The 15896-nt window shown below is 35.9% G+C and overlaps 1 protein-coding gene across 1 annotated transcript in view; it reads left to right on the top strand.

The window, feature by feature from the left end:
* LOC103595765 (B-cell scaffold protein with ankyrin repeats-like) overlaps window positions 1–15896 on the top strand; it is a 168324-nt gene that overhangs the window by 78609 nt on the left and 73819 nt on the right. Inside the window, exon 4 of the mRNA XM_008579230.1 lies at window positions 7262–7400. Within this exon, the coding sequence (XP_008577452.1) occupies window positions 7262–7400 (139 nt within the window). The remainder of the gene's footprint in view (window positions 1–7261; window positions 7401–15896) is intronic.

Here is a 15896-nt window from a genome sequence, read left to right on the forward strand (position 1 = left end):
GATGGACATTTAGATTGGTTCCAACTCTTAACTATTATAAATAGAGTTCCAATAAACATGGGAGTACAGGTGTCCCTTCAACATGATTTTCATCCCTTCGGGTATATACCCAGCAGTGGGATTGCTGGGTCACATGGCAGTTCTATCTGTAGTTGTTTGAGGAACCTCCATACCATTTTCCATAATGGCTACACCAATTTAAAGTCCCACGAACAGCATAGGAGAGTTCCCCTTTCTCTGCATCTTTGTCAGCATTTATTTTTCTCTGTCTTTTTGATAATAGCTAGTTTAACTGAAGTGAGATAATATCCCAAAGTATCTTTGATTTGCATTTCCTGGATGCCAAGTGATGTTGAGCATTTTCTCATGTGTCTGTTGGCCATTCGTATACCTTCCTTTGAGAAATGCTTATTCAACTCCTTTGCCCATTCATGATAAAGACTCAGCAAGTTAGGTACAGAAGGAAAGTATCTCATTACAATAAAAACCATATATGACAAACCCACTGCCAATATCGTCCTAAGTGAGGAAAAATTGAAAGATTTTCCCTTAAGAATGGGAACTAGGCATGGATGCCTACTATCACCACTCCTATTTAACATAGTACTGGAAGTATTAGCGAGGGCAATCAGGCAAGAGAAAGAAACAAAGGGCATCTATATTGGAAAAGATGAAGTGTGAAGTCAAATTGTCCCTCTTTGCCAATGACATGATTCTATATACAGAGAAACCTAAAGACTCTACAAAAAAAGCTCTTAGAGTTGATAAGCAATTTCAGTAAAGTTGCAGGATACAAAATCAACACCCAAAAGTCAGTAACATTTTTATACTCCAACAATGAACTAGCAGAAAAACAAATCAAGAAAGCTAGCCCATTTATACTAGTCACCAGAAAAAATAAAATTCCTAGGAATAGATTTAATCAAGGAGGTGAAAGATCTCTACAGTGAGAACTACAAATCACTGTTGAAAGAAATCAAAGAGAACACACAAAAAAATGGAAAGACATCAAATCAAGAAAGCTAGCCCATTTATACTAGTCACCAAAAAAAATAAAATTCCTAGGAATAGATTTAACCAAGGAGGTGAAAGATCTCTACAATGAGAACTACAAATCACTGTTGAAAGAAATCAAAGAGAACACACAAAAAAATGGAAAGACATTTCTCACTCTTGGATTGGAAGAATTAACATTGTGAAAATGTCCATACTACCCAAAGCAATCTACGGATTTACTGCAATCCTCATCAAAACACCAGTAACACTCTTCACAGAAATAGAAAAAATAATCCTAACATTCATATGTAACAAAAAAAAGACCCCAAATAACCAAAGCAATCTTGAGCAAGAGAAATAAAGCTGGAGGCAATAACACTACCTGACTTCAATTTATACTACAAAGCTATAGTAACCAAAATAGCATGGTACTGGCATAAAAACATACACATGGACCAATGTAATAGAATAGAGAACCCTGAAATCAACTCATATACCTACAGCCAACTGATCTTTGATGAAGGCACCGTGAAAGTACAACCTCTGAACTTAAACTAACTTCTGAGATTCTTCCAATTAGAGGGTGAATAAAGAACACTTAAGCCTAGTGTCTTCTCTCCCAGGAGGCGATAGTTGAGGCTTCTCTGCCATCCTACAAAATCTAGTAATTTACAATACTATTCCTGCCAATCACCAAGTCTTATCTGAGATGTGCCTCATTCACACCCAGCATCTTCAAAACCTATTAATTTCTCTTTGTACTTCTGTGTTTCCAGTGTTTCCAACACTGAATTGACTGTGACTTCTATCTAGGGACATAATCTTCTTTCTGTCTGATTAACAGGGAGTTAGTTTAAATCCCTCCTGCTGCTGCCTCTTGCTGTGGAATTGCTGGGTTCTGTGGACCTGCCTCCTACAGAAGTTCTCGTCCCTGTCCCCTCATCTGTTCTGGAGCATCAGCTTTAGTAGACTGTTTCCTGAAGTGGTGGGTGATGCTGCTGCTTTCTGTGACCCCAGAAGCTTTGGGAGTATTGATCCTTTTGCCTTGTCATCTTTCCCAGCGCTGTTTCTTTCCACAGATTTTTGGATTTCCTAGGCCTTGAAAATCTCGTGCCACTTTAGAACAGCAGAAAAATTTTTTTTTCTTTTTTCAACTTTTTTTTTTTCATGCACAAGTGAAGATATGCCTCCAGTGTTCTACCACTGTAAGTTATTCTCTGTCTTTTTGAGAAATACCTAGGTGATTTTTAACAGTTGAAATCTGCTTCTTAATTTGGCCTCTTCCTTGACCTATGTAGGCACACTTTGTTCTACTTTAGTGTTTTAAAAAACCTTTACTTTGTTTATGGGCCATTTGTTTTTGTAGCATATTCCTCTTGAATTTTTCTTGTGGGGTAATCAATCATGAAAGGTATGAAATTTCAGTGGGTTCTAGGTCTGTCAAACGCTTCCATTGTTCAAAAGAATAGTATTCAATTTTATCTCCCTTTTGAAAAATCCATCTGGGAGGCATTATTTCATCGGAATAACACCTAAACCAGAATTGGATCTGGTGAATTATTTGGTAGCTTCTTTTCTCCACACAGTCCATTACTCCAAAGTCCTAATTCCATAACTTCCTGAGTAAATTCCATCAGAGCAGTGGTTCTCAACTGGGACTGATTTTGCCTCTATTCACCCAGGGGACACTTGGCAAAGTCTGCAGACATTTTTGGTTGTTGTAACTGGGGGATTGCTACTGGCATTTAGTGGCAGAAGCCTGAGATGCAGCTAACCATTCTATAATGCACAGGACAGCTCCCACAACAGTGACTTATCCGGTCCAAAAATGTCAACAGTGCTGAGGTTAAATCCGTCCTAGAGTATAGGAAATATATATCCATGCTCCTTACAATAAATAAATCACCTTCAAACTCACTTAATAATGGTGTCAAGAATCCAGTGCCCCCTTCAAAGGCTTCTCCACTTAGCTGCCCAGTTGTTCTATAATCACTTATGAGAACTGTCTAATCTTTAAGGGGTCATTCCAGTCACTCTTTCTACAGATGTTAACAGAAGTTATAAGAGGGAGCATCCAAATGTTCCCTTGACCAGGCCCTCTCAGGAGTGCTGAAGTTTGCTTTTGATTCCCAGACTCTCCTGTTACGTCCAGGAGCCCCAGTCACAGATTTGATCACGGTTTTATATTTCCTCTACAGTAGCACCATCCTAAAGAGCAGTTAAGACTAAGCTTATTTCCTTTATCCTGTTTTATCTGTGTAGGCAGGTCTTTAACATATCACTTTACCTTCCTTTTGGTAGAATCTGCCCACTGTTAATCTCAGATTTTCTCCTCCCAAATGTCTTATTTCCCTTAGTATAATCAATCCGTATTCCTTTATTTTTAATTTATTCTCCCATTGCTGCTGTCCTGATGATACAACTGAAACATTTTGAAAACCAGTTCGGTCACTTGTTGATTTACTTGAGAAAATTTAATTCTGAAATTCGTTGTGCAACCACAAAAGGCCTTTTAAAGTGACTTTATCACCATTTGAATCTATATTAATTTCATTGAATTGCTTTTATATCTGAATCCTAATATTTCATTCTGAATCCTAATCTATATCCTAATCTATTACTATATTTTATATCTGAATCCTAATCCTATATTCCCTAATAAAGGGCTTCATTATATGTGACCTGTTCGTTGGGACACCTCTGCAGATGAAACCATAACACTAGTTTCCAAACCCATAGGACAGACCACAGATTATGTAAATAACAAATCTAGAAATTCCCTGAGACTATATGAATGGATGTGACTGGTTAGGGCTATAAGAATCTCAGAGATTAACTCCTTTCCAGTTTATTCCTTGGCCCTGAATATAATTTAAAACAACATATAGAAGCTAACAGCACTACCCACCAACTTCTGACACCAAATCACGAGCTATTTCTTGGTAACCAACTTTAATTTAAAGTCTAATTCTGTCATTTAACTAAAAAATACAGTAAATGCAGCAGAAGTTGATTGTATGCCTTGTGCCTAAAACGCCTATGTTGTGAGGTGCTACTCTCTTGGAGGTGAGGTTTTACAGTGACCAAAAGACATCTTTTCCTTTTAGCCAAGTGGTTCTCAAACGAAGCCACATACAAGGACTACTAGGGGAGTTAAAAAGAAAAAATAGCAATGCTCATATCTTACTTCAGAGATTCAGATATAAATGTTATATTGTAGACCAAATTTCAGCCCTTTTGTTTAGGTCTCAAGGTTTTTGAGCAATGCAGCAGAACTTCAGAGTTTGGAAGTGATAATTATCATAACCTTTTCTTTCCCTGAATGCTCTGACCCAAATAAGGAATACATGAAGGGGTCAGAAAATGTCTGGCTGGTTAGCTCACTTGGGAAAGCATCATGCTGATAAAACCAAAGTCAATGATTTGGATCCCTGTACTGGCCCATTGCAAAAAAAAAAAAAAAAAGTCAGAAAGATTGAGAGCAAAACAACAGCTTCATAACTAATAAAACTAAATTTATTATGACCACTTGAATGTCCTAATATTTTCTCCATTGAACATTGAATTAAATTTACCCATGTTATTAAGGACAGGCCTTCCTTCCTTGAGCAGCTGCTACTGCAGGGAGATACAGAGAGTAAATGAAGCTTGAGGGAGGTAAGGAAGAGAATTAAGCATGCTGGATTTAAACATGGATTTATCTTTTTTAAATATAAACAGAATGTCTCCTTTGTGCATAATTCTTGCAAGGTGCCATAAGGATATGAGGAAATAAAAACATCCTTAGGATGTTTAAAATTTGGCTGGGAAGCCAAGACACAGACATGAAAAGCGAATTAAGAATAGAGGGCATGACTTAGCAATGGTCCAGTGAGGAGAACAGGCACGAAGTGCTCTCGTATTCCCTTGAAAATTCTAAAACTTTTTGTGGGCTGAAGTTTCAGGGAGGATTTTGTGGAGTTGGTGAAACCTGAGTTGGACCTTGGTGGAGAAGACACGTTTGGGGAGATGGAGGGAGAAAAGGAACTAAAAGCATGCCAACTTTATGTACAAACAGGACTGGCTACATAATTTGCAGTGCAAAATGAAAGTGCAAGGGCCCCTTGTTCAAATTATCAAGCATTTCCAAGCAGTGACAGTAGAGCATTAACCAAGTGCAGGGCCTTCTAAGCGAGGGGCCCTCTGAGAGTGCACAAGTCATAGGCCCCTGAAGCAGCCCTGGTTACAAATGAAGAGGTGAGTGCCTCATTTGGGGGGTTCTGTACACTTGTCTTTTGTTTCGAACTTTTCTCTAGAAATGGTTGAAAGGGAGAGTCCTGCCCTCTATAAGGAGGGGATGGGATGCATGAGAAGCAGCCTGTGCAGGCACTCCTGAATGAGAACCAGTTGACTGGGTGAATATAACACTGGGAGAGTTTGGAAATGGATACATTCAAGTTAAACAAGGAGTGATGTACATGTGGGAAAAAAATCCAGAACTCTGAAACAGAGGATCTTAGGAATTAAGCGAAAGTGAATGTCAAGATCTCAGAAGCAGAGGAAGAATTCTGAAGCAAAAGATCTTGAAGAATTAAGCAAAAGTGAAATGTAATGGGAAGTCAGTATGTGGCTCTTAAAGATTCTAGGTAAGATGATAGATAAGAGTCACAAAAAAGAACAAAAAACCCGGGCTAGAAATGAGGCCCTGTTGCAGATGTGAAGAACAGGAGAGCTCACATTCCTGACCTCCTGACTTGTTACATGTGTGGGGCAGGAGTAATAAGTGGAATAGTAGTAGCTTCTTTGAAATAGGATCTTTTCTCTATGTGCAATTTCATTAGTGAGAAGAAATATAGTTCAAAATATCCAGTGGACAAATATTTGAGAGTATTAGACTCTGGAGGAAAATGCCTGAAATGGGTTTGTGTGTTAGCTGAAATGATTTTGTAATATCTGCTTACTACTTGCAGAAACTCTTTGGTATTAAGCATTAAGATGTAAGTTTTATTGGTGGGTGACTTATGCTTTGGGAGATGACATTTAAATAGGAGAATTTTGAAATTAATGACTTTGAGGTAAATATAACTTGATAAGAGCATATAAATGAGGTTCCTGTTTATTTTAGTGTGGGGCTGAAATTTAGTATGACTTTGAAGAAGGGCTTTGAGAGTGAGATCATCATAAAAAGAATATTTCATTTTAGTTTTTAAAAAATGGTTAGACAGCATGATGTATAGTGTGGATTTGGAAGTTAGATAGTTCTGATTAATCTTCAGAATGTAATTCTGTGTATTACTTGCCTTGTTTCTGAAAGAGAAAAATAATAGCCTTTTCCATTTTGGTTTTGGGGTGTGTGTGTGTGTGTGTGTGTGTGTGTGTTTATACATTTTGGTTGGGATTTAAGGAACTATCTTTATATAAAAAATGCTTAGCATAATTCCCTCTATGAAATAGATGCTCAATAAATGTTTATTTCTATCTTTCTTGTCTGTATTAACTTTTATATAAAAAATGCTTAGCATACTTCCCTCTATGAAATAGATGCTCAATAAATGTTTATTTCTATCTTTCTTGTCTGTATTAACTCCATTCATCTCATCCCTAGTATTTTTTCTGAATTTTTTTCCAAAAAGAAGTCTTCAGTAACCCTTTTATCTTAGGTACATAGATTCAGCATTTCCGTCTTAATTAAATCTTGAAACTTTTAGATTTATAACCTTTAGTCAACTCAAAAACCTTCACAACATTCATCATAAATAAAGAGGAACCAGAGAACTTCTATTATACAAAATATGTAACTCTTGGGCACTTGAAAACTCATTGTATTTAAACTGTAGGAAATCTTAAAGTTAAACTTGTTTAATCTTCTCATTTATAGATAAAGATACCAAGTTCTAGAAAGGTGAGGGGAAAGGATTTGGAAGAAAGATTTGGTTAACAATTGAGTTATAGTCCCATAGTCCCCTGCTGGTCTGTAAGGTGATGCTTCTACTCTGGGCTGGGAAGATACACACCCAGGAAGGGGCGAGAGAAAAGGGGAGCAGCTGTGTTCTCACTGTTTTTTTAGTTGCAAACGTGGTATTGAGGGAAAAAAAGAACACTCAATAAACACCAAATTGAGAAGTTCAAAATGTAGTGAGAATCTCATTTACATATTTTATTTCTGAGCATGGTTGAAAATACAAACACAATAGAAGACTTACTTTATCATTAATAAATGTAATGGGTTCTTTTGTTAAGGTAAACTTTTGCAAATGCTTAATTGGGTTAAATTTTCATCTTACAGAATCCTGGTGAAATATTCATTATTTTGAGAGATGAAGTAATTGGTGATATTGTGGAGGTTGAATTTACATCAAATAATAAGCACATTAGAACACGACCAGCCCTTTGGAGTAAGAAAGTCTGGTGTATGAAAGCTTTAGGTAAGAATTTATATGCTGTAAAACATCATCCTGAGTTCCTTTCAATAAATTTATGTAAATGGTTTCGCTTCCGTACAGAAACTAGTATTATTCTGCAGGTGTTTCCTGTGTTTAGTTTTCACATACCCAACGCTGTTATGAATGTGGATTCACAAATGGTAAGACTATGTTAAGGGAAGTTAGTTTGTATACCATGTAGTGAAATGACAGCTAGTAACATCACACATTTTTAGATATGTCAGCAGAGAGCATTTTGTGTATATGAGCAATTACATATGAAACTAAAATTATTTGCTTTATTGTAACATGAGGATGAACAGATATTTAGAATTTTATTAATGAACTTTATTCCTTTCCTTTTTTTTTCTCCCCAAACCCTTGAGTATATTTTTAATTGTTCCAGAAAGCATAATTATTTTTCACTATTTCATCATCATGGTACCATTTCTACCTAGAATCTTCCCATTTTTTCCTTATTTATGAAGCTCATTGTTTGATTGTACAGCTTTACTTACAGCATGATAAATTGTATCAGATTTAAAATTCCAGATGGAATAACCACACTTGCTCCAATAATTGTACTAAAATCAAAATCGAATATACTAATTTCTGTATGTTTTAATATAAATGTAGGACTACTTGGTTTTTTAATTTATGATATCCTTTTATGATCAGAGAATATAATTACCTTATAAAAGTTCATGTACATGAATTTTATAAAATATTTTGGAATAAAAAGTTCAATCTTATGAATTTTGAAATGTAGTATAAATATTTAAAATTAAAGAGTATGTCAAACACATTCCAAGCTTTTTTTTTTTTTTTTCTTTTAGACTGCAGCTATTATGCAGTCCATCTACAGACCTTGGTTTGTGTTATGCAAAGCATGTGTCCCCTCTATGGATTTTTGTTACACAGCTTAGATTGGAATTGGATTATAAGAAGGAAAAACTTTACACCAAGTGTTTTTATACATTTCAGACACAGCTTCTTGTCATGAACGAGCATAGACAGAAGGGAGATGAGAAAGAACTCTGTCTCTTTCCTTTTCTTTCTTTCTTGTCTCAGAGCCCACTACTTCCATATGTCTCAGACTTAAATGATGTAATGTACAATAATTTCTAACTAATTAGTTTCAGAGTTTCAACTAAATCTAGATAGACTAAAATCACTACAGAAAAGTTAATATTGCAAATTAAGAAGTACTTAAATAATATTTTTCAAATAGCAGATCAGGATGTCAAATAAAATTATTCATGTTATTTTTTGCTTAGAATACCTAACAGCTAAGAATAGTGCAAAGAATAAAACATGCCAAAGTTCAAATTATTTATCAGAAAAGCAGAAAACTAATATTACATGTTTCCTCAGATGTACCAGAGCATAATATCATCAACATGGTTAAACAGCAATTTTGTAGCAAGTCAATAAATCAATCAATAAACAAACATAAAACACTAATTACTAGCCATGCTAATTAAACTTCGAGTCATTCTTTCAACAGATGTGTTTTATAAATTAATGAGAGATTTATTCCAAAATGTTGGCTGCTAGTTAGCAATATACAAGATGGTTACATGAACCTTTGTGGGAATATGGATGGGAAATGCCTCAGCAGAAAGTCCCACAGTCTTATTTTCTCTGCTTTGTGGCACTGTTCTTTTTTTTTTTTTTTTCCTTTTTGTCTTTTTTACTGACTGGCAACGGGATCGCAACCCTCGGTGTTGCGCCCAAACCGCGCTCAGCCAGTGAGCGGGAACCGCTCTCCACATGGGATCCGAACCCTCGGCAGGAGCGCCGCCGCGCTCCCAAGCGGCGCACTCTCCAGTGCGCCACCGGGCAGCCCGTGGCACTGTTCTTTGAAATGTTTTGAAGCCTAGTAAGGATTACATTTTACATCATGACCTAGTACGTATGCACAAATACATAATGAAAGCAAAGGCTTTAAAAGCAATACTTTGACTAATGGTTTCAGCTACAACATGTAGGAGCTTAGGAGTTATCACTCCCATTCTCACAAGAAAAAGCTGAACAAAAAATCCACCACTTTTTTTGAACTCGTCAGAAAACTAAGGTCATAAGGTGTAGAGGCGGAAAGGTATAATACCTCTCTTCATACATCGTAAAGGTCATGGCCGACACTCCTATAACAAAAGACAAGATAAAAACATAACAAATTTATTTAACCACTATTTATGTAACACAGGAGTCTTCAGAAATAAAGACCCAAGGACCCAGGGAAAACTGTCTATTTTATGCTTAGGTTCAATGGAAACTGGACAGCCATGTAGAAATGTGATGAGACAAAAAGGTATGACCTAGAGGTAATGGTCTTAGGGGGGAACTTAGCAAGGCCTGTCTGTTCAGATTCTTCTTGGCCTCTCTGTGTAGCATTCCTTCCTCTGGAGTATGGGGTGGGACAACTCTGGAATGAGGGTCTATAAGGAGAAAGGAAGAAGGGAGTATTCTAGGTTTTATGGCTGGTTTGGGGGAAGAGGAGTTCTAGAGTGTATGACCGTAGGAGGAATTCTAGTTTCTGTGAGTTGTTTCAGGGGAGAAAATGGGGTGGGAGACAGAAGGATCAGAGAAGGTCAAAGAGACCTTGCTACTGAGGCCCTTCCAATCTTCTTTAGTTCAAACTATTCAGTACGCTAAGGCGCCAATACTTTGGAGTATTGTGTTCTGAGCTCCCACAAGGCCAAACCACTATCCCAACATCTGGAGAGAGGTGAATGAAGGGAGTGACATCTGAGATCTGATTACCTGGAGCAGAAGTCACTGGAGCCATAAACTGTAGAAGCACTTATATGTTAATTTTGATGAATTGCTGGAAGCTGAGTGTGGACTAATTTCAGAGTGAGAAACTCCTGGTGACTGTAGTTTTAAGGGGCTTCCACACTTTTGCGGGATTTGCCTCCAGGAACTCCACCAGGTTCACACAGTAAAGATCTGAGAATGAGCCCCAAGCTGGGTCAGAAGAAGAATAATCATGGTGAAATAGTGCCGGCATGTTCTCCATAACAAAGTCCTGCTCTCTAGGGAAAAGCACTTTACCAGGGCCTTATCTCAGCTGAGGAAGGGCACCATCCTCCTGTAGACCCCTGTGCCTTCCCGTCCCACTTACGGGGAATAGGAGAAGCTATGTCACAGGAAAAACACTTGTAAAGTCGGGAGCAAGAGACACTAAAAGACTCAATGTAATCATAAGACTATAGAATGCCTCCCCTCCCCACCACCTTGTGGTTACCACAGCAAGGTTCCAGTATGAGGAAAGTGGATTACAGTCAGTTAAAAGAACTGCAAGACTCAGACTCTTTCTGGGGAAGAGTATTTAGGAAAGTATAAAGTCAAGAAGGGGAGATGAAAACAAGGACAGGAGAGGAATTTAAAGCCTCTAACCCCTGCAGCTACAGCATTAAATACAGCCTAACTCCTAGCCAGATTAATATAAATTCTTTCATTACAAGACTATTTACTTCAATTTTTATTACCTAATACAACATGTCTGCTTTTCAACCAAAAGTTGCAAGTCATGCTAAAAGGCAAGATAAAACAGTTTAAAGAGATAAAGCAAGCATCACACCAGACTTAGACAGGACACAAATGCTGAAATTATCAGGCAGGGAATTTTAAATAACTATGATTAAAATGTTAAGGGCCCTTATGGAAAAAATACACAATGTATAAGAACATATGGATAGGGTAAACACAGAGAAACTCTAAGAAACAGTGCATCTGAAATGAAAAGTAACTTTGATGGGCTCATTAGTAGCCTAGACATGAGTGTGAAAAAAATCATTGAATTTGAAGATTGGTCAATGAAAACTTTCCAAACTTAAATACAAAAAGAAAGAATTTTTTTTTTTAAGAAAAAAGACATAACATCCAAGAAATATGAGACAATTTCAAGGGTGAAACATGCATGTAGTTGGAATACAAGAAGAAGAATGAGAAACGAAGCACAAGAATTACTCAAATATCAATGACAGACACAAAACAGATTCAGGAAGTTCAGACAACACAAAGCAGGGTAAATGTAAAAAAAAGGCAACATCTAGACATATCATATTCAAAATTCAGAAACAAGTATAAGAGGAACAAGTATAAGAATTATGTTGGACTTCTCTTCAGAAACAATACAAGCAAGAAAAGAGCAAAGTATTTCAAATATTATAAAAACAAAAACAAAACAAACATTGACTTATATAAAATTCTATATCCAGTGAAATTATACTTCAAAAATGAAGGAGAAACAAAGACTTTCTCAAACAAAAATGATGGAGTTCATTGACAGCAGACCTGCCCTGCAAAAAATGTTAAAATTTCTTTCAGAAGATGGGAAATAATATAGGTCAGAAACTCGGGTCTACATAAGGACAGGAAGGTTATCAAAGAAAGAGTAAGTGAAGGTAAAAATGAAAATTTTATTTTCTTTATTCTTAACTGATCTAAAAGACAAATGTGTGTCTGCGTAAAAATAGTAACAATGTATTGAGTAATTATACCAGATGAAATTCATTAAGTGAAATGAATGACAGCAATGTCATAAGGATGGGAAGTAAGCATTGGGAAGACCCATTACAATGTACCTGAACTACATGTAAAGTGGTATAGTGTTGTTTGAGGGTGGACTTAGGTTTATTAAAATATATATTTGAAACTCCAGGACAACCATTAAAAATTTTTTAAAAGATAAAATTGGTAGGCTAAGAGGATATAAAATGAAATCATGTAAAATTCTCAAATAAACCAGAAAGAGCAGAAGCAGTTGGGGTGAGGAGAGTGAACAAAGAACAAATGCAGAGAATAAGAACAGTTACATGTGGTGGACAGTAACCCAACTATTTACTGAAGCCAAGTGTTGGCTACTTAAATGTGAATGGTCTAAGAGCACCATTTAAAAGACAGAGATTGACAGAATAGGTAAAAAACAATACCCAACTGCATGTTGTCTATAAGAAACTCACTCTAAATGCAAAGACACAGATAAAACAAAAGTAAAGGAAGGAGCAAGAGATATAGATATCATGCTAATACTAATCAAAAGAAGGCTGGATAGTTGTATTAATTTCAGACATAGCAGACTTCGGAATAAGGAAAATTTTCATGAATAAAGATGGGCATTATGTAGTGATAAAGGTACATTCTCCAAGAAGATAGATCAATCCTAAACATGCATGCAATTAACAACAGTGTCAAAATATGTGAAGCAAAAGGTGATATTAGGAGAAATAGACAAGTCCACCATTCTAGGTGAAGATTTGAACACCCTTCTTTCAGCAATTGATAGATGTAGCAGACAGAATATCAGTAACTATATAGTTGACCTGAACAGTATTATTGATCAACTTGATTTAACTGACATTTATTAAAATACTCCATCTAATGGAATTCGGATGTATTGTTCTCCCAGAACTCATATGGAAATCCGATCCCCAATGTGGCAGTGTTGGGAGCTGTTTGAGTCATGGGGGTGGATCCCTCATGAATGTGTTAATGCTCTCCCTGAGGGGTGGAGGTAGTGAGTGAGTTCTTGCTCTATCAGTTCCCCTGAGAGATAGTTGTTTAAAAGACCCTGGCACCTCCCCTCTCTCTCTCTCTTGCTTCCTCTCGCCATGTGATCTGTTTGTACCTGCCGGCTGCCTGCTGCTTTCTACCATGAGTAGAAGCAGCCCGAGGCCTGCACCAGATGCAGCTGTCCCAGAATCATAAGCCCAATAAAACTGTGTTTTTTATAAATTACCCAGTCTCAGGTATTCTGTTATAGCAACACAAAAATGGACTAATATATCATTCAACTATAGTAGAATGTACATTCTTCTGAAACTCACATGGAACATTCGCCAGGATAAACCACATGCTAGACCTTAAACAAAACAAAAACCACTTTAATGTAAAAGAATAGAAATCATGCAAAATATGTTCTCAGACCACAACAGAATTGAAATAAAAATCAATAACAGAAAGATAGTTGGCAAATCTCCAGATATTTGGAGATTAAAAAACAAATGTTGAAAAATTTCAAAAGCAAAATTAAAAGTAATTTGTTTGAAATGAAAATATAACTTACCAAATTTCATGAAATGCAGAGAAAACAGTACTTACAGGAAAATTTTATTACTAAACATCTATAATAGGAAAGAAGAAACATCTAAAATCATTAATCTATGCCTCCACCTTAAGAAACCAGAGAAAGATTGGCAATTCAAGTGTAAAGCAAGCATAAGAAAACAAATAATAAAACTTAGAGCAGAAAACAATGAAATTAAAAATGAGAGAAAAATGGGCCAGCCCTGTGGCTCACTCAGGAGAGTACGGCGCTGGTAGCGCTGAGGCCGGATCCTACATAGGGTTGGCTGAGCGTGGTGCAGATCACACCGTGCCAAATGTTGCAATCCCCTTACTGGTCAAAAAAGAAAAAAAAAGAAAAAGAAAAAAATCCAAACCTGTTTCATTTAAAAGATCAATAAATTGCTAAACTGTTAGCCAGGCTAACCAAGAAGAGACATGAATTATCAGTATCAGGACTAATATGTGGGTTATTGCTTTTAATAAAGAGTAATACAAACAGCTGTATGCATATAAATTTGATAACTTAGACAAATTCCTTGAGAGGCATAAACTACCAAAACTCACACAAGGAGAAATGGATGATATGAATGAGTCTATTTCTTAAAGAAATTAAAACATTAGTTATTGAGCTTCCATAAAAGATAGCACCAGTGCCAGATATTTTTACTTGGTAACATTGCAGAGATAAACAAAAATTATGTTTAAAGTACATTATGCTGACCAGTGAGGAAATCTTAAGGTGTTCTTTTTCTAAGTAACATCTTTTCCTTCTGACATACTTTGACATCTTAACCTGACTTTTTTATTTGAGACAGTATCCTCTAGTTTTGACATCTCCTCTTGGCTTTCAACTCAATAACTTGATACACTTATTTACTTCACTTTCTGAGAACCCCACCTTCATAATGGCATCCATAGGTTTGTTTCTGACAGGGACTGTTTTGTGCTAAAGGAATTTGAAGATACTATAATCTCAGCTTATGTCAAAACTTATGAAAATATATGTGAAATCTTTAAACTAGAAATATTAACTAATTTTTACACAGAAAGAAGAGGGTATTCCTCTGGTATCTATAACACAGCCAGAAAGAAAATTGAACACAGCAGGGGGCGATCAATTAAAAGTTGAAAGGAATGCATAATGTACTCACAAAGATATAGAATCTCTTTATTAATTAAGACACAGTGCTCTGGATAATGTAAATTATAACTTCATATTTGATTAAAAGAGCATAAAAAGTACTTCAGGATATGCCACATATTATGCTGACTCTGCTCAGGAAAATAACAACAATTAATAATATATTTTTCTACATATTATAATTCAGGAAAACAATTTTAACAAATTTTAAATTGATATTAATTTGGGGGCATGACCAAGGTTTTGAGGCCATCTGTCTTTATTTAATGATAATGTTCTAATCAAAACAGAGTCATGTTGATTTCAGTTCTCATGGAAACACTAGGTGGGTTCATTTAATGTATATCATATGGGAAAGAGTGAAAATTGGTTCATAAAGGGACACAGCTCCTCAGACAATGGAAATACATGCAAAAGAGCTCTTAAATTAATGGATTTGTGAAATATCTACTTTAATGGAGTTAGTGAAGAATTCTGACTCTTTGGAAATACCTGTGGATTATATTCTGCATAAATCACTTTAGTTTGTTCTTCATCTGGGAGAACAGATCACTTAAATCATGGAGAAAGGGAATGATGAAAAAGACTTTTGAATGGCCTGGAATTTGAGATTTGATTTAAATAAAATTCCTTTTTATCCTTACTTCTCTGTAAGTGTACTTTATTGTGTTTCTATTTGTGATGAAGGTAAAGAGTTCCATTTTTTCCTTCCCTTGTATGTCTTTTTTCCTCTTCACAGCTGACTCTCTGTGATACCTTTGCTTGCTTTGGTGATCTTGACCTATATTTGTTTATGCTTTCAGAGTTAGATGTACTTGCCTACTTTAGTGAAGATGGCAAACAACAGAATTTACTTTTACTCTCTTCTATTTGAGTCTTTAAATTATTATTATTATTATTATTATTATTTTTTTGGAAAAGCTGTTAAATATATTCATCATGGTGAACCAAATTTAAAGAAAAATGATGCTCATGCAGTACAGGGTACTTTTTATGAAACAGCTAATTCAATAATATACTATTAAGGAGGGCCTCCTACCCAGATGAATTCATAAGGGGTCCTCTCTGTATATATAGGTAGAAACAGTAATTAGGTCTTAATTAATAACTGCCACTCAATATGAAAATGTATAGCAAATACAATACTTCAAAGGACATCTCTTTGAAGGATTACTCTAAAATCACCATCATTATTAGTAGATCCACTGGTAAAGTTTTGAGTCAACTAATGACTCAATATATCAGGAATAAATCACTCTGGTTTCATGTTAGATTATAAAGAG

This window comes from Galeopterus variegatus, unplaced genomic scaffold (assembly GCF_000696425.1).
Source record: "Galeopterus variegatus unplaced genomic scaffold, G_variegatus-3.0.2 Scaffold1839, whole genome shotgun sequence".
Lineage (NCBI taxonomy): Eukaryota > Metazoa > Chordata > Mammalia > Dermoptera > Cynocephalidae > Galeopterus > Galeopterus variegatus.